General features: G+C 42.1%; 2 protein-coding genes across 2 annotated transcripts in view; one reads left to right on the plus strand and one right to left on the minus strand.

Moving 5' to 3' along the window:
• Positions 1-6,925: 6,925 nt before the first annotated feature.
• Positions 6,926-12,069, plus strand: RPSA (ribosomal protein SA). Its single transcript, XM_081969814.1, has 7 exons — positions 6,926-7,029; positions 8,040-8,207; positions 8,903-9,021; positions 9,656-9,901; positions 10,363-10,491; positions 10,770-10,938; positions 11,919-12,069. Exons 2-7 carry the CDS (start codon positions 8,075-8,077, stop codon positions 12,011-12,013), a joined length of 891 nt encoding a protein of 296 aa, XP_081825940.1. The 5' UTR covers positions 6,926-7,029; positions 8,040-8,074; the 3' UTR covers positions 12,014-12,069.
• A 3,061-nt stretch (positions 12,070-15,130) lies between these two features.
• Positions 15,131-18,394, minus strand: part of LOC309401586 (transmembrane channel-like protein 2) — a gene marked incomplete at its 3' end in the record, with an annotated part of 156,208 nt that continues 152,944 nt past the window's right edge. Inside the window, exon 20 of the mRNA XM_081970654.1 lies at positions 15,131-15,272. Within this exon, the coding sequence (XP_081826780.1) occupies positions 15,131-15,272 (142 nt within the window). The remainder of the gene's footprint in view (positions 15,273-18,394) is intronic.

Below are 18,394 nucleotides of genomic sequence, written 5' to 3' on the forward strand. Positions count from 1 at the left end.
TGTGGCATCGCCACAGAGTGGAATGGCTGACGTAGACACCTAGTTTCTGCTTGGAGAGCACAGATTACAGATTCTAGATAGGTAATCTGCCTATGTAGACTAGTAATTTGTTTACAAAGGGGACAGTATCCAAATTTGAAAAGAGTACTGCAAAAGACAGGTGCAAAACAGCTATTACATTGAACTAAGCCAGTCATTTTGAAATAAATAAAGTCACAATCTCAAACACACTAATCCAGAATGTATTATTGCTATTTTGGTTTATAGATATATGATTAGCGCGCCGTTAGGCACGCGGGCCCCCACCTCAGTGTCTTTGTCTCTGTGACTCACCCCCTTCTCTCCAGCAGCTCCAATCCCAGGTTCAGGAAGGTTCAAGTGATATGGAGTTTAAGGGCCCCCACCTCAGTGTCTTTGTCTCTGTGACTCACCCACTCTCTCCAGCAGCTCCAATCCCAACTTCAGGAAGGTTCAAGTGATATGGAGTTTAAGGGCCCCCACCTCAGTGTCTTTGTCTCTGTGACTCACCCCCCTTCTCTCCAGCAGCTCCAATCCCAACTTCAGGAAGGTTCAAGTGATATGGAGTTTAAGGGCCCCCACCTCAGTGTCTTTGTCTCTGTGATTCACCCCCCTTCTCTCCAGCAGCTCTAATCCTAGCTTCAGGAAGGTTCAAGTGATATGGAGCTTAAGGGCCCCCACCTCAGTGTCTTTGTCTCTGTGACTCACCCCCCTTCTCTCCAGCAGCTCCAATCCTAGCTTCAGGAAGGTTCAAGTGATATGGAGTTTAAGGGCCCCCACCTCAGTGTCTTTGTCTCTGTGACTCACCCCCCTTGTCTCCAGCAGCTCCAATCACAGCTTCAGGAAGGTTCAAGTGATATGGAGTTTAAGGGCCCCCACCTCAGTGTCTTTGTCTCTGTGACTCACCCCCCTTGTCTCCAGCAGCTCTAATCCTAGCTTCAGGAAGGTTCAAGTGATATGGAGTTTAAGGGCTCCCACCTCAGTGTCTTTGTCTCTGTGACTCACCCCCCTTCTCTCCAGCAGCTCCAATCCTAGCTTCAGGAAGGTTCAAGTGATATGGAGTTTAAGGGCCCCCACCTCAGTGTCTTTGTCTCTGTGACTCACCCCCCTTGTCTCCAGCAGCTCTAATCCTAGCTTCAGGAAGGTTCAAGTGATATGGAGTTTAAGGGCCCCCACCTCAGTGTCTTTGTCTCTGTGACTCACCCCCCTTCTCTCCAGCAGCTCCAATCCTAGCTTCAGGAAGGTTCAAGTGATATGGAGTTTAAGGGCCCCCACCTCAGTGTCTTTGTCTCTGTGACTCACCCCCCTTGTCTCCAGCAGCTCCAATCACAGCTTCAGGAAGGTTCACGTGATATGGAGTTTAAGGGCCCCCACCTCAGTGTCTTTGTCTCTGTGACTCACCCCCCTTGTCTCCAGCAGCTCTAATCCTAGCTTCAGGAAGGTTCAAGTGATATGGAGTTTAAGGGCCCCCACCTCAGTGTCTTTGTCTCTGTGACTCACCCCCCTTCTCTCCAGCAGCTCCAATCCTAGCTTCAGGAAGGTTCAAGTGATATGGAGTTTAAGGGCCCCCACCTCAGTGTCTTTGTCTCTGTGACTCACCCCCCTTCTCTCCAGCAGCTCCAATCCTAGCTTCAGGAAGGTTCAAGTGATATGGAGTTTAAGGGCCCCCACCTCAGTGTTTTTGTCTCTGTGACTCACCCCCCTTCTATCCAGCAGCTCCAATCCTAGCATCAGGAAGGTTCAAGTGATATGGAGTTTAAGGGCCCCCACCTCAGTGTCTTTGTCTCCGTGACTCACCCCCCTTCTCTCCAGCAGCTCCAATCCTAGCTTCAGGAAGGTTCAAGTGATATGGAGTTTAAGGGCCCCCACCTCAGTGTCTTTGTCTCTGTGACTCACCCCCCTTCTATCCAGCAGCTCCAATCCTAGCTTCAGGAAGGTTCAAGTGATATGGAGTTTAAGGGCCCCCACCTCAGTGTCTTTGTCTCTGTGACTCACCCCCCTTCTATCCAGCAGCTCCAATCCTAGCATCAGGAAGGTTCAAGTGATATGGAGTTTAAGGGCCCCCACCTCAGTGTCTTTGTCTCCGTGACTCACCCCCCTTCTCTCCAGCAGCTCCAATCCTAGCTTCAGGAAGGTTCAAGTGATATGGAGTTTAAGGGCCCCCACCTCAGTGTCTTTGTCTCTGTGACTCACTCCCTTCTATCCAGCAGCTCCAATCCTAACATCAGGAAGGTTCAAGTGATATGGAGTTTAAGGGCCCCCACCTCAGTGTCTTTGTCTCTGTGACTCACCTCCCTTCTCTCCAGCAGCTCCAATCCCAGCTTCTGGAAGGTTCAAGTGATATGGAGTTTAAGGACCCCCACCTCAGTGTCTTTGTCTCCGTGACTCACCCCCCTTGTCTCCAGCAGCTCTAATCCTAGCTTCAGGAAGGTTAAAGTGATATGGAGTTTAAGGGCCCCCACCTCAGTGTCTTTGTCTCTGTGACTCACCCCCCTTCTCTCCAGCAGCTCCAATCCTAGCTTCAGGAAGGTTCAAGTGCTTTGGAGTTTAAGGGCCCCTACCTCAGTGTTTTTGTCTCTGTGACTCACCCCCCTTCTATCCAGCAGCTCCAATCCTAGCATCAGGAAGGTTCAAGTGATATGGAGTTTAAGGGCCCCCACCTCAGTGTCTTTGTCTCCGTGATTCACCCCCCTTCTCTCCAGCAGCTCCAATCCTAGCTTCAGGAAGGTTCAAGTGATATGGAGTTTAAGGGCTCCCACCTCAGTGTCTTTGTCTCTGTGACTCACCCCCCTTGTCTCCAGCAGCTCTAATCCTAGCTTCAGGAAGGTTCAAGTGATATGGAGTTTAAGGGCCCCCACCGCAGTGTCTTTGTCTCTGTGACTCACCCCCCTTCTCTCCAGCAGCTCCAATCCTAGCTTCAGGAAGGTTCAAGTGATATGGAGTTTAAGGGCCCCCACCTCAGTGTCTTTGTCTCTGTGACTCACCCCCCTTGTCTCCAGCAGCTCCAATCACAGCTTCAGGAAGGTTCACGTGATATGGAGTTTAAGGGCCCCCACCTCAGTGTCTTTGTCTCTGTGACTCACCCCCCTTGTCTCCAGCAGCTCTAATCCTAGCTTCAGGAAGGTTCAAGTGATATGGAGTTTAAGGGCCCCCACCTCAGTGTCTTTGTCTCTGTGACTCACCCCCCTTCTCTCCAGCAGCTCCAATCCTAGCTTCAGGAAGGTTCAAGTGATATGGAGTTTAAGGGCCCCCACCTCAGTGTCTTTGTCTCTGTGACTCACCCCCCTTCTCTCCAGCAGCTCCAATCCTAGCTTCAGGAAGGTTCAAGTGATATGGAGTTTAAGGGCCCCCACCTCAGTGTTTTTGTCTCTGTGACTCACCCCCCTTCTATCCAGCAGCTCCAATCCTAGCATCAGGAAGGTTCAAGTGATATGGAGTTTAAGGGCCCCCACCTCAGTGTCTTTGTCTCCGTGACTCACCCCCCTTCTCTCCAGCAGCTCCAATCCTAGCTTCAGGAAGGTTCAAGTGATATGGAGTTTAAGGGCCCCCACCTCAGTGTCTTTGTCTCTGTGACTCACCCCCCTTGTCTCCAGCAGCTCTAATCCTAGCTTCAGGAAGGTTCAAGTGATATGGAGTTTAAGGGCCCCCACCGCAGTGTCTTTGTCTCTGTGACTCACCCCCCTTCTCTCCAGCAGCTCCAATCCTAGCTTCAGGAAGGTTCAAGTGATATGGAGTTTAAGGGCCCCCACCTCAGTGTCTTTGTCTCTGTGACTCACCCCCCTTGTCTCCAGCAGCTCCAATCACAGCTTCAGGAAGGTTCACGTGATATGGAGTTTAAGGGCCCCCACCTCAGTGTCTTTGTCTCTGTGACTCACCCCCCTTGTCTCCAGCAGCTCTAATCCTAGCTTCAGGAAGGTTCAAGTGATATGGAGTTTAAGGGCCCCCACCTCAGTGTCTTTGTCTCTGTGACTCACCCCCCTTCTCTCCAGCAGCTCCAATCCTAGCTTCAGGAAGGTTCAAGTGATATGGAGTTTAAGGGCCCCCACCTCAGTGTCTTTGTCTCTGTGACTCACCCCCCTTCTCTCCAGCAGCTCCAATCCTAGCTTCAGGAAGGTTCAAGTGATATGGAGTTTAAGGGCCCCCACCTCAGTGTTTTTGTCTCTGTGACTCACCCCCCTTCTATCCAGCAGCTCCAATCCTAACATCAGGAAGGTTCAAGTGATATGGAGTTTAAGGGCCCCCACCTCAGTGTCTTTGTCTCTGTGACTCACCTCCCTTCTCTCCAGCAGCTCCAATCCCAGCTTCTGGAAGGTTCAAGTGATATGGAGTTTAAGGGCCCCCACCTCAGTGTCTTTGTCTCTGTGACTCACCCCCCTTGTTTCCAGCAGCTCCAATCCCAGCTTCAGGAAGGTTCAAGTGATATGGAGTTTAAGGGCCCCCACCTCAGTGTCTTTGTCTCTGTGACTCACCTCCCTTCTCTACAGCAGCTCCAATCCCAGCTTCTGGAAGGTTCAAGTGATATGGAGTTTAAGGGCCCCCACCTCAGTGTCTTTGTCTCTGTGACTCACCCCCTTGTCTCCAGCAGCTCCAATCCCAGGTTCAGGAAGGTTAAAGTGATATGGAGTTTAAGGGCCCCCACCTCAGTGTCTTTGTCTCTGTGACTCACCCCCTTTCTCTCCAGCAGCTCCAATCACAGCTTCAGGAAGGTTCAAGTGATATGGAGTTTAAGGGCCCCCACCTCAGTGTCTTTGTCTCTGTGACTCACCCCCCTTCTATCCAGCAGCTCCAATCCTAGCATCAGGAAGGTTCAAGTGATATGGAGTTTAAGGGTCCCCACCTCAGTGTCTTTGTCTCTGTGACTCACCTCCCTTCTCTCCAGCAACTCCAATCCCAGCTTCTGGAAGGTTCAAAGAAGGTCCAATCACAGCTTCAGGAAGGTTAAACGACGAAGCCAGTTTTACATGAACTCCAGGGGCAAACTGGTAGGAAATGGGCTGCTCTTTTTAAGTGTCTTTTAAGACAAACCATCACCCAAAACTACTGGAAACTAGAGCCAGGAGTTAATGACACCAAAAAGGCTTCTCTGATACCGTAATAGGAGAGGAGAGGAAAACAGTTCTGATGCTTTTAGAGCAGTGTCTCTCAACCTTGACAATTTGAAGATGTCTGGACTTCCTCTGGCTGGGGAATTCTGGGAGTTGAAGTCCAGACATCTTCAAGTTGCCAAGGTTGGGAAACATTGCACTCTGCTAAGTGACTTAAAACCAGACACGGGGAAACTGGTATCACTTCATCAAGCCCATCCATCACATTAAGAATTTACTGAACAGTGAAGTAGTTACTAAATTTTACTGAGTTTACTAAGTTACTAGTTACTAAGGTTCTTGATAAATGACTATCAGACTTTGAAAATCTGGTATCACTGGATCATGTTCAACAATTTTGTTGAATTAACATTAACTAAAAAGGTTTTTAAATTGGATTTTGAATAAATGCTCAATTAATTGTTATAGTTTTGAATTTTTCTGTTACAAATCGCCCAGTCACATGACCCCCCAGCCACGCCCACAAAATCACGCCCACAGAACCGGTAGTAAAAAAATTGAATTCCACCACTGGGTGGGGGACAGTTTGTAGCACCAAGGGGGCGGTGGACTGAAAAAGTTTGGGAACCACTGAATTAGAGCATACACAGAGTGTAACCTAATTCAGCTTTTGTTAAATTGCTGTTGAGAGAAGCTCCATTGTAACCTAACATGCCAACTTCATAGATAAAAACTTCTAGGCGAATTGCCAAGCTTAGTCTAGTAAGGTAACAAGTGGATTTTGTAAAATAACCATGCTTGCAATTTGAAATGTGTGTTCAGCATTCCCTAGCAAAGCTCTATCTTATGACAGAAAATGTTTTTGTTTCCTCTTCTAAAGTCTATTGTTTTCAGTGCGCTGAGAAAAAACATGAGGTTTGCATAACATGAAATAATGTTTCTAACACTATCACGATCTGTACAAGCTGTGCAAAGACTGTAAGAAGTTGAAGTTTTTTTCCTGACTGGATGGTGAGGCTCGCACCTGTTTTTTTTCTCTCTCTCTCTATACCTGCTCTGTTAAGGTAGGAGACAAAAATGCCGCCAAGTCTTTTTGCTTTCTGCAGAAAATAAAAACTGATTATCAGTAGCCTCGTGTTCAGTTTCATTGGAAATTATCAGCTTCTGAGCTGAATTCAAAAACCTTACACTAGTTTCTTACTTTTGATTTTTTTAAGTTTTTAATTGTAAGCTGTACAGAATCATTGGTAGTCAGTGGCCTGACTATATTAGCAAATGTAAAAATAACGTATTTTCTTTCGTTTGAAAACCATCTTTTATTTTAGAATGATCTGTTAAGCAGGGACAGAAAAGCGTTCTAAGCCATTTTCTTTGGTTCGAAATCGCCCTTGAGATTTTAATTCAAGAATTGCGGTCGTAACTGGCAATTCTTTCTGGAGAGCCTGATTTAATGTGTGGTCACATGTAGAAATAATAGACGTTAAGTCAGTGTGAGAATAACAATGACAAAGAACCGACAGTCCAACTGAATGGTGAAACTTTTAAAGGGAAAGCCTATTAATAAGATCCAGTCCAGTCACTTTTTTAAAAGTTCCGTCAGGCATTTTGCTGCCAGACTTCGTAAAACAGCGTTTTTTGAATTAAGAAGTGTGGACTCCCAGACTCCCGCGGCCGATCATGTTTAACACCTCGGAGTCGCGAAGTTTGAATAACGCCGAGGTAACCAACTAGCTCCCCATGGTTCAATTACATTGACCTAATTTCCCTTCCTTATGGCGACACTCGGAAAAGAACGAAAATTATCGCGAGTTCTGTCCTCGCGCGGAAAGGAAAGCAAGAACGTCACTTCCTTTCCGGGGAAAGACTTTGTGATTGGTGGGCGGCAGAGTATATATATTCGTGATCAGGCCTCGCGGCCCTCTTTCTCTTCGACCTCAGAGAATCCTTCATACGGCGTTCTCATCTCGTGAGTCATGTAACGCGTGTTAAGAGGTTGCATTGTACTCTCTTGGGCCAAAGTGGCTGGGCGGTGGGAAACGGCGACATTGGGAAGAGGCAGCTACCTCTGCTTTGGGTTGCCGAAATGGCTGGTATGCCCCGCATGTTTCGGGCCTCCCGCCATTCTGGCGCTAATGACGGTTTTGAAACTTTCATATTCCAAACCATATTCCAAATCGAGCGCTGTCACATATTTACTTGCGTTCAAAATTGAAACAAAGGCATTGAAAATTAGGATGCGAGGCCATATTATTAATCTGGTTAGGTTTTTGATGTACATACAAATGCGAAACATACAGGTCTTTGATTCGTGGTTCCGTTCGTAGCCCAGACGTCTTTTAACATTGCATCTCAATATTGCTCTTTTTCAGCTATTAAAAGTTATCCCAAAAATATGAGGGAGATAATGATGCATGGATTGAGGTTTTCCATTGCATGATCTTTGGATCGTTTTCCTTTTTCTTAAAAGATGTCAGTCTTAAGTACTGATGTTCATATTTTCATCCCAGCAGAATCAGTTTGACTTATAAGAACTAGAAAGAATTAATTAAAATGGTACAGGGATAACTTTTCAGGCCCTGTAAAATGCTGATGTATATGCTAAATAAGTAACAGCTGCTGTACTCATACTTGTGCTATGACCAAAGCATTTCTTTCAAATTTTGAAGCATTCAGATTGTGTAGCTTTCTCATTAAAACTACTCAGAGTCTGAGTAAGTTGATATTTTTTTTAAAAAAAATGGCATTTCTTTTTTTTTTTAAGATTACAATGTAGTTGCTGAATACTGGAACATTTTTTTAAAATCAAGTTGGAAATAGTAGAACAATTTAAGTTATTGATTCTCACTTTATAAACTGACGTATAGTTACAGTTTTCTCTATAGTGACAGTGATAGATTGTTATTACTTCCATTTTATAGTTGGGCAGTACTGATTAAAACATATTAAAATAGACAACTATGCTGATTTTTGCTCTAGGTTTCCTATCGTTGCTTTAAAAGGAAACTTTCACAATGTCCGGAGGCCTTGATGTTCTACAGATGAAGGAGGAAGATGTCCTCAAATTTCTTGCTGCAGGAACTCATTTGGGAGGCACCAATCTAGATTTTCAGATGGAACAATATATATATAAAAGAAAAAGTGATGGTAAAAATTGGATTTTTTTGAATTGTTAATTATAGGCTTCACTTTATGTTAGTGATGTCAGAATCATCATCGTACACAATAGTGGGGTTTGCTGTCAGAATTTATAAATTCCAAGTTGGTACATACAGAATATTTCCCCTACCTGAGTTTTTCTCCTTGTTCCAAAGGTTAAAAAAGGCTTCCTTTCAGGTGAGCCTTGTTCATGTTTAATTTGGCCTAATTGAGACCAAAATTAGTTTTGGAATTGAGACCAAAACTAATTTTGATAGAACAAGTCATGAACTGAAACACCCTTTTTCTTCCCAATTCATGGGCCTTTTAAAAAATTCAGTGGCACAAGAGTTGATTTCCCCTTATATGATGCTGATATTTTCATGGAGCTCTTATTATTACTGAAATCAAGTGAGACCTTACTTAGAGTAAGCAGGTTGGTATGTGTTTTAACTGCACACTATTAAAACTTGGAGCTGAGGCCATTTTCTGGCCACTTAACTCTTGAGTGTCGGAAGTGTGCTAGAGTAAATTTCGGCAGGAATTTGCTAATACCAGTAGAATATTTCTGTGTGATTGGTGTTTGATAGTAGTTGCTGCCACATTCCAGATTTTTTAAGACAACGGTAGATGAGGGCTGGATTTTATGCATTTTGTTGGAGCATTCCCATATTTGATTGGAAAACCTACATCTTTTTATTGAGGTATTTACATCATCAATCTGAAGAGAACCTGGGAAAAACTGCTCTTAGCTGCCCGTGCCATTGTAGCTATTGAGAACCCAGCAGATGTCAGTGTTATCTCCTCCAGGAATACTGGGCAGGTATGGATACATTTGGCCAGAAGATGAAAATTGTATGTCCCATCAGAAACCATTTAAGAACAAGTAATGTGAATTAAATTTTCTTTAAGTCAAACTTTTGACAAAAGAAATCAAATATATTTTGTGTCTGTTCAAAATGTTCAAAATGACATTCTCCAATTCAGTCTTGGTTGTACTTGCAAAATTAATAATTAACAGACTAATAGAGCTGGAAGGGACCATATAGGTCATCTAGTCCAACCCTCCCCCCCTCGCTCAAGACCCTACACTATTTCTGGCAAATGACAGTTCAATCTCTTCTTGAAAGTCTCAAGTAATGAAGCTCCCACAACTTCCGAGGGTAAGCTATTCCATTGGTTGATCGTTCTCACTGTCAGAAAGTTCCTCCTTATTTCTAGGTTGAATCTCTCCTTGGTCAGTTTCCATTATTCCTTGTCTGGCCTTCAAGTGCTTTGGAAAATAGCTTGACCCCTCAAATATTGGAACACTGCCATCATGTCTTTCCTGGTCCTTCTCTTCACTAGAATAGCCATGTAATTGTTTTATTGATTTTGGGGAATGTTCATTCTTGTGCCATATCCGTCATCAGACGTTAGAAACATATAATCCATTTTGTCATTTATTTTATCTGTAGCGCGCTGTTTTGAAATTTGCTGCAGCTACTGGTGCAACCCCAATTGCTGGCCGGTTTACTCCTGGCACATTTACAAATCAAATACAGGCTGCTTTTCGTGAACCCCGCCTTTTGGTAGTCACTGATCCAAGAGCTGATCATCAGCCACTGACTGAAGCATCGTATGTAAACATTCCCACTATTGCTTTGTGCAATACAGATTCTCCCCTACGTTATGTGGATATTGCTATTCCCTGCAACAACAAGGTACTATGTCTTCCAGTACATTTATGGTTTTTTTCAAAAAGCACTTCTAGCTGTGGTTGTTGTACAAAACATTTTTAAGTAGGTCTGATACAAAATTTGTTTTCAGGATTTAAACATTTTTGGAGGGAAGGAAATATATGCACGCTTGTTAGAACTCAGAACTGAGGATGGTTTCTATCCAAAGAACTTCTGAGTGTAGGAAGTGTGCTACATCAGCTTCTGCAAGTCTTTTCGCTAACACCATAAGAACCTCTTGGGTTCAATGAATGGGGTTTGATAGTGATTCTTGCTACATATTTGTAAGAAACTGTTAGCTGAAGAAAATCAAGCTGGGTTAAGCTAGACTTTGTTTTCTTGAATTGTTTAATAGCATGATCCTTTTATTTAGACTTAAATAGTTATTCATGAACTTAAATGAATGTGTTGAAAATCTAATTGACCAATATCTAACAAATGTTTAGGGAGCTCACTCAGTTGGTCTGATGTGGTGGATGTTGGCTCGAGAAGTCCTGCGAATGCGTGGCACTATTTCCCGTGAGCATCCATGGGAAGTTATGCCTGATCTCTATTTCTACCGAGATCCTGAAGAGGTAAAAATGTAACACATATATTTGAATAGATTTATAATTACTTTCTGATTGAAATAAGTGGTTTTGCATTGGTAATATGACCTTATGTTTTCTACAATGTGTGATCTGATAATCCTGAAAAAGGAAGTAAATGCGTCAAGGAGATATTTTGCTTAAATACAGAAATCCACAGCGCACAGTATAAGTTTTACTCATTTTCAAACTAGGCTCAGAAAAGGTTTTGATGCTACCCAGAAAACTTCAATTTATAGTTGTAACTTGATTTGCCTCCTCTTCAGATTGAAAAGGAAGAACAGGCTGCAGCTGATAAGGCAGTTACCAAGGAGGAGTTCCAGGGTGAATGGACAGCACCTGCCCCTGAATTCACTGCACCTCCACAACCAGAGGTGTCTGATTGGTCTGAAGGGGTACAAGTGCCTTCTGTCCCAATTCAGCCTTATCCCACTGGTAAGTAGATATTACTACTGGTAAGTGTAATTGAAAAGAATGCTGAGTGGACGATGTATCATATAGATAATTTGTTATGATAAGGGTTTTTTTTACAATTGGTAAACTAATTCCCTTTTGAGAAGGTGGTAAATTCAAGAAATGCAAAGTTTGAGAAAGAAGTGGTAGGATCTAAAACATGGACACAGAGCTCAGACATCCATTCTCATTCTCCATTAATCTATTCAGTTAGCTTTCTTTATTTTCCTTTTCCAGTTGCCTCTTGGTAGCTTTTAAAATGCTTCCACTTATATAATGCTGGAAATTTTAATTTCAAATTGCTACTCATGCATAGCACGGATTTTACTGTTTCGAAAGTAATACTTTCATCTAAAATGTGCAACAAGTCCGTTTGCCTCTACATTTGTGGGAGGGGGGGGAACACTTATTTGCTGGAAGAGGAGTTAAAAAAAGGAAGCTGAATTAGATGGTTTTATCCATTGAAGTTCTCTACTAGAAATATTTTATATTAACCGATAAAGAAGTACACTGTTCCAAGGACCTGAGGAATATCTTCTTTCTCTGAAGATCATACCAAGCAATTTCTCTACTGTGCTGTTTGGGACAGAAAGCAGTTTGAATTAAATTACTTGAATTAAATCCTTCAAATCAGATGCCATTTTGAGTGTTCTTGAGCTATTCCTATTTCACGAAAGTCTTATTTAATTCAGGATACATGAAGATCCTACCAGTTCATGGGTTTATGTCTGAAATCAAAGTCATCCCTTAGATCAGCTTGATTCACATAAAAATGGCCCATTTGAAATTCTCTGTTTTGTACTTAATTGAAATGGCTTTGATTCTGTTCATCTTTGTAATACAAATTTCCAAGATTTGTAATTCAATTGCTAATCATGGAGAATGATATCAAAATATGATAATGAAGATTGAGGAAGTTACTTATATTTTTCAAAGCCCAGTGTGATTTTGTCTTTTTTCAGAGGACTGGAGTTCACAGACTGCCACTGAAGACTGGTCTGCAGCTCCCACAGCTCAGGCTACTGAGTGGGTTGGTACTGCCACAGAATGGTCCTGATTAAGCAATAGCAATTCAAAAATTACAATTGAAGAATAAAATATCTTCCTTGTTAACTAAGATTTGTTTGTTGTTTTTGTTGATCTGGGAAATTATGCAGGATCAGCCCTTATTAGTATATGGAAGATTGAGGTAGGGATGTTCACCTGGGAAAGTGAGAGCCAAGAAGCTGACAGCTAGTGCTGTAATTTCAGAAATTGCATCACTGCAGCCACTAAGATTTGCCAAGATACATTCATCCCAAAAGCAAATAGCATGTTAAGTTGCAGGGCTTAAAGAAAGAAACATTTTATTCCCTAAATTATATCTTGTTAGTTTTTGATACCTTTTCTATGCTGAGAAAAATGGAGTGCTTTTTTCTCCTTTGATACAGAAGAAAGGTTGGGTGGGATTTGTGAATGGACAAGCCTTAATGTGGGGTTTCTGTAAAGGCTTTCTGGCTGAGCATCCTAAATTCGGCTATTATTATACAAGTGTTTGAAATTCACTTCACAAGGTCAAGCTAATTAAACATTTGTTATTAAGGTCTGGTGTAGAATAGTGCCAAAGGTGGGCTGTATTTTTAAAAAGTGTTTTGAATCACATAAAACAATTAGCTTTATCTGTCATTCAAATAACATTCTTTCAGCTGGGAAAGACACTACTTTTTTTTAATGTCATGTTCTAAAATAGTTTGGGAACAAGGAAAATATTTGTCCTACCACCTTTGTTATGTTTCAGATAGAGTAAATAATTTAATAGTTGACTTTAGAATAGGGTTATTAGATTGTGCATTCTAACTTGTGATAGCTATTTGGCTAAAAGGTTTTTTGAGGTTTACAGAATATTTTATGTGTAGCATTCATTTAATATCAGAACAAAACATAGTTTTTGTGATCTCTGAACAAATCTTAAGCTGTTTCAGATGTCCTAGTTCAGTGATGGCTAACCTTTTGTTGTCGTGTGCTGAAATGCAGTGCACCCAAAATGCAATGCTTCCCCCCCCCCGCTCTGTTTTGGGCTTGGAAGGCCTGCACCAATCTAGAAGCCAAAACAGGGTGTAGGGGCGCACTGTGAGGCCCCAAAATGCAATGTGAGCATCCCACAAGTGCATCCCACCACCATCCCTGGTCAGAAGTGATATTCAGCCAGTTCTGACAGGTTCTGAAGAACCAATAGCAGAAATTTTGAGTAGTTCAGAAAACTGGCAAATAGGTTGGCCTGCCCCTGCTGCCTCTCAGCTGATCTTTTGTTTCCCTGGACAGGAGATCAGAGCTGAAAAGCAGGTTAGTGGGGTGGGGAGGGAATAGGGATTTTGCAGTATCCTTCCCCCAGGAGTGGGGAGGGAATGGGGATTTTGCAGTATCCTTCCCCTGTCATGCCCATAGAATCAGTGGTAAATTTTTTTGAATCCCACCACTGCCCCTGTGCATGCGCCTGCATACCCCACCCCACGCATGCATAACAGAGACCTGAAGACCAGCTGGCTAGTGGAAGGTGCGCGCGCATGCGCGGTAGAGCTGGGCTGGAGCGATGGCTGCCGGAGAGGCATAAGCAATGGCTGCCAGAGCGATGGCATGCCATAGGTTCACCATCACAGTTCTAGTACACAGTGATAGAAAACAGGACATTATGAATGTTCCTAACTCAAAACATTCCAACATTTTTACCGCTGTATTAGAACAAAGTACTGCAGCAAAGCTTTTCAGTATTTTGAATGGTTTTGTTTTTGAACATAACACCACTTACATGCCTCCTTTCTAAAAATCACACAATACATTTCTTTGCTTGCCATGTTTATTCTAGTAAACCTTAAGTGGATATTAATTAACTTGCATTCAACAAAATATGGACACAGACAGGCGCTCCTTTTTGAACAAAAGCTATTTATGGAAGAAAAAAAATAATGCAAGTTCTCTGAAATTTTATTTTCTAAATTAGTGTTAGTTGCTGTGAGATTTATAATATAACTTAAAATGCCATGTAAGGATAGCTCGCAGTCTTGGAAATAGTTGTGAGCTTTATAACTTAAATCAGGCATGACCCAGCTGTAGGCTGCATGCAGCCCCATAAGATAATACAAAATAATGTATAAAAAAGGAAGTTTGTTATTTATATACTTTAACTATATTATATATATTTTATATGCGGCCCAGGCAAACTAAAAAGTTGGACAGCCATGCTCTAAATTCAGCAATTGGGCAATTTTATCAAGGGGCCTTGAGAAATGAGGAACTGTGACTGTTTCAAATTAAGACTGCTCCAGACAAGGGGCAAACTTGGTGCAGGCACAAAACACTTTTTCTCCTTGCTCTCCAGTAACTGACTCTGTCAAGCGGCTTTTCCTGCCCCCCTGTGACACTTATTTAAATTTGATTTCTAATTTCCAGTTTGACCTCATGACAGGGATGTGGCCCAGGGACCATAACATGCCCAGATTTGCTCCAAACTATTAGGATTTTGCAATCACATGTTTCCCAATTCCCTGTTTTCCAGCTCTGAACAGATGTACCGTAAACAAGTCATAGATGCTATATAATATAGAGATATGCTATAGAAAACAATCCTTTACAAAAGCAAAGAAAATTGTAAGTGAATTAAAAGAAGTGCTACTATTGCACATGTGAAAAAAGCTGTATTGTTTCCAATTATGATTAGAAATTGCAATTAATATATTTGATATTACAAAATTTTATTTTAAATTCCAATATATATAATATTTTCATGTCAACAAGAATTGCAAACATGTAAGCTAGCTATGGAAAGCTTTTCTATGGAATAGAAGTAAAAGGGAGCTTTCAAAAATTACTGGATATTTGGTTACCAGAAATGGAGTCAACTCTGATAAAGTTCTACCTGCAAGTTCCTATTAGGAAGGGAGAAAAGACAAGTCATATACCTCCTTATTGCTATGCTAGGATGGGATTGGGTGTAATTAATCTTTACACCTTTGTAAAAACTTTGTTTCTTACTTTTAAAACAGTTTTATAGTTATCATTGTAGATTCTAGATACATGGAGTTCTGTCAACACTGCTAAATCTAGAGAAGGCGGGGCTGACGTCCGGATGAGACAACATGCAATCTTGTAACTCCAAGATTGCTGTTGATATCTCTGCTGCTGGACGGTTCTTTTGAACCTAAACCGTCCTGAAGAGATGGTGATAGGGGCATATCCTGTTGATCTCAGGGATATTGCAAAGTCCCTGTTTGACCCAGGAGTAGCCGTTTCTTGCCGGCAACAGCAAGGCAGCCATATAGCTGCTGAAATCAGGACAGCTCCTGAATGGAAGAGAAACAGAAGAGAAGCGTGTCGTTTTGGTGAGAGATTTTTTTCATTAACATCTGAGAGGACACCCTAAAAGACTAAAAATAAAGTCGAAGTTGAAGACAGAAAGTGGATAAGCGGTGAGATTTGGCCAGAAAGTCAAATGGATTGTTTTTATTTTCTTCCTTTTTAAAGTGTGACTTTTTGTTGACTTTTACAATGCCTGTTATTTTTTAAACTGGATTGGGGTTTCTTTTCCCTCTTTTTTTCTTTTAAATGCTGGCATAAACATTTTCTTATTGGCTAAGACAATGATGGCGAACCTATGGCACGCGTGCCACAGGTGGCACGCGGAGCCATTTGTCAGGGCACGCAAGGCACTGGCCAGCTGAGTTCACCTTTTTAAAAGCCATTTTTCACCCTCCCCAGGCTCCAGAGGCTTTATGGGAGCCTGTGGAGGGCGAAAAGAGCCTCCCCCGCCCTCCCAGAGGGCCTCCGGAGGCTTCAGGGACCGTCCGGAGGCTTCCCTGAAGCCTTCGGAACGCTTAAAACGACCCTCCGAGCAAACCGGAAGTGACTTCCAGTTTGCTAGGAGGGTCATTTTAAGCGTTCCGAAGGCTTCAGGGACCATCCGGAGGCTTCCCTGATGCCTTTGGAGTGCTTAAAACCACCCTCCGTCACTTCCGCTTTGCTCGGAGGGTGGTTTTAAGCGTTCCAAAGGCTTTAAGGACCGTCCGAAGGCTTCCCTGACGCCTTCGGAGCGCTTAAAATGACCCTCCGAGCAACCCAGAAGTCACTTCCGGTTTGCTCGGAGCATCCTTTTGAGCGTTCCGAAGGCTTCAGGGAACCCTCCGGACGGTCCCTGAAGCCTCCGGAGGGGGTGGGGAGCCTCTTTTTGCCCTCCCCAGGCTCCTATAAAGCCTCTGGAGCCTGGGGAGGGCGAAAAAAGCATGTAAAAATAGGGGGGGTGTCGCACGTTGTGCGCGCATGCAAATTGGGGTGTCGCGCATTGCATTATGGGTGTGGCATGCCCGCACACGACCCCCCTGCGCTCCCCCCATTTGTGGCACGTGAGCCAAAAAAGGTTCGCCATCGCTGGGCTAAGACTTCTTTCTTTCTACTTTTCTCTTTCTAATGTTTTATTGTTTCCCTTTTCTTTATGGATTTTTTAAATGAAAAAATAAATCCTTTGAATAGGGGGAAAGGAAGTGTCTAGTGCTAAAAAAAATAAGTAACATTGCCACCTAGAGGCTTTAAAGTTTTCTTTTCTCTGCATGTGTGTTTTGAGAAAAAGTCATTGAGCCAGCCAATAACGGGGAAAACACTGAAGATTGTTTATTCAGGTGTTTTCCTGGGATATTATCAGTGAATGGAGGCTGGACCGAAAGGGAGCCTGGCAGTTTAAAGCTATAAGTTTGTTGTGACTTTGGAAAAAGAGAACTGACAACTCTGTCTGGAACTTAGCATGAGAACCTCAGTAATGGCTGTGATTTCTTTTTCTATTTACCTTTATTTTTTCTTTTTTCCACTTCATTGCTTCCCCCTCAGACTTAGTTATTTTTAGCTGATTAGAGGCTTTTGGCAGCAGAATCCTATCAGCTTTTTGCTTTTTTTCTTCTCTCTCTTAGCTCAATCCTTTTATTTTTCTTAAAGCAACTGTGTTTCTTCTCCTTTACTTTTTCCTTTTTGATAGATATAACGTTTTTTCTTTTCCTTTTCTCTTTTTTATCCCCTTTTCCTTTTGGATTTTTGATTCTGTTTTTATATGATACTGAATTGGATTAAGTTAAAGAAGAACCTGAAGATCATAACTGCCCTTTTCTTCCTCTTCCTCTTGCTTTTTTTATTGTGACTGATCTGCTAAAATCTTTTGCTTTCCCCCCCTTTTTTCATTTTTTTCTTTTTGAAAACATCTGGAACCAATTGGATTAGGGCTCATAAGAGCCTGAAGTCCCCCCCCCTTTTTTCTCCTATTTCTGTTTTTCTCTCCATTTTTTTTAGTTTTGTTTTTATTTTAGGATCATTTTGGATTACAAATACCCTCCACATAAACGGATTAAGGAATAGAAGAACCCAAATATTATGTAATTCCCAGCCAATAAAGCTTATTAACTTGGTGGAAATGAGTAAAAAAATAATGACCACCGGCTCTTCAATACCAACTTCCTCTTCACCATTCGGAGGGCAAAGATCAATACAGATGATGTTGCAGCAGGAAAAAGACAAAGAAGGAACACTACTACAAACGATTTTGCAAGGGATCCAAAAGATAGAATTAAGAACTGAAAATATTGAAAAGCGAACAGAAAAAACAGATGAGAAAGTTGAGAACATCCACCAAATGATGATGAAATTTGAAGATAGATTCCAGAAAATTGAAGAAAAAGATGAACAAAGAAAAAAAATCAAAGATATTGATAATCAATTAAGTGTGGTCGAAAAAGAGAAAAGTGGAATATTAGGATGGGAGATTGACAGATCAGAATTCTACCTCAGATTCCAAAACATAGAAGAAAAAGAAGAGAACTTGGCAGAGGTAATGATAGAAATTCTCGCAGGCACCTTGGAGATAACCAAAGAGAAGATGATGGATGGCATAGACAAGGTGTATTGAGTCTTTACAAGATATGCAATGAAAAACAAGCTCCTAAGAGAAGTCCACATAAGATTTACTAAGAAAACAATTAGGACACAAATACTACAGATGGCAAGAGACAAAACATTGAAATACAAAGACAAAGAGATTGTGATTCTGAAACAGGTACTAAGAAGACTGAGAGAGATAAGAAGAGAACACCAATTTTTGACTAAAATTCTACAGAAAAAAAGGAGTTAATTATAGATGGCTGATCCCAGAAGGTTTGATGTTTCTATGGCAAGGACAAAGACATAGAATAGATTCAATTGATAAAGCAGAACTATTCTATGCAGAATACCTTAGAGGGAAAGAGGGAGAGACAGGAAAAGAAGAATCATTAATTGAACTACAAGATAATGGCCAGGCTGTGACTGGAAAAGAAGAAAACGCAGTAAGCGGCACTGGGGATACTAAAGAACAACGAGAACTGAGATCTACTAGAGCAGTAAACCCTACCTATAAAACATAAACATGGAGGAGAAAAAATTAATTTCAATA

The sequence above is a fragment of the Natrix helvetica genome (genome assembly GCF_964273705.1).
Source record: "Natrix helvetica genome assembly, chromosome: Z".
Classification (NCBI taxonomy): domain Eukaryota; kingdom Metazoa; phylum Chordata; class Lepidosauria; order Squamata; family Natricidae; genus Natrix; species Natrix helvetica.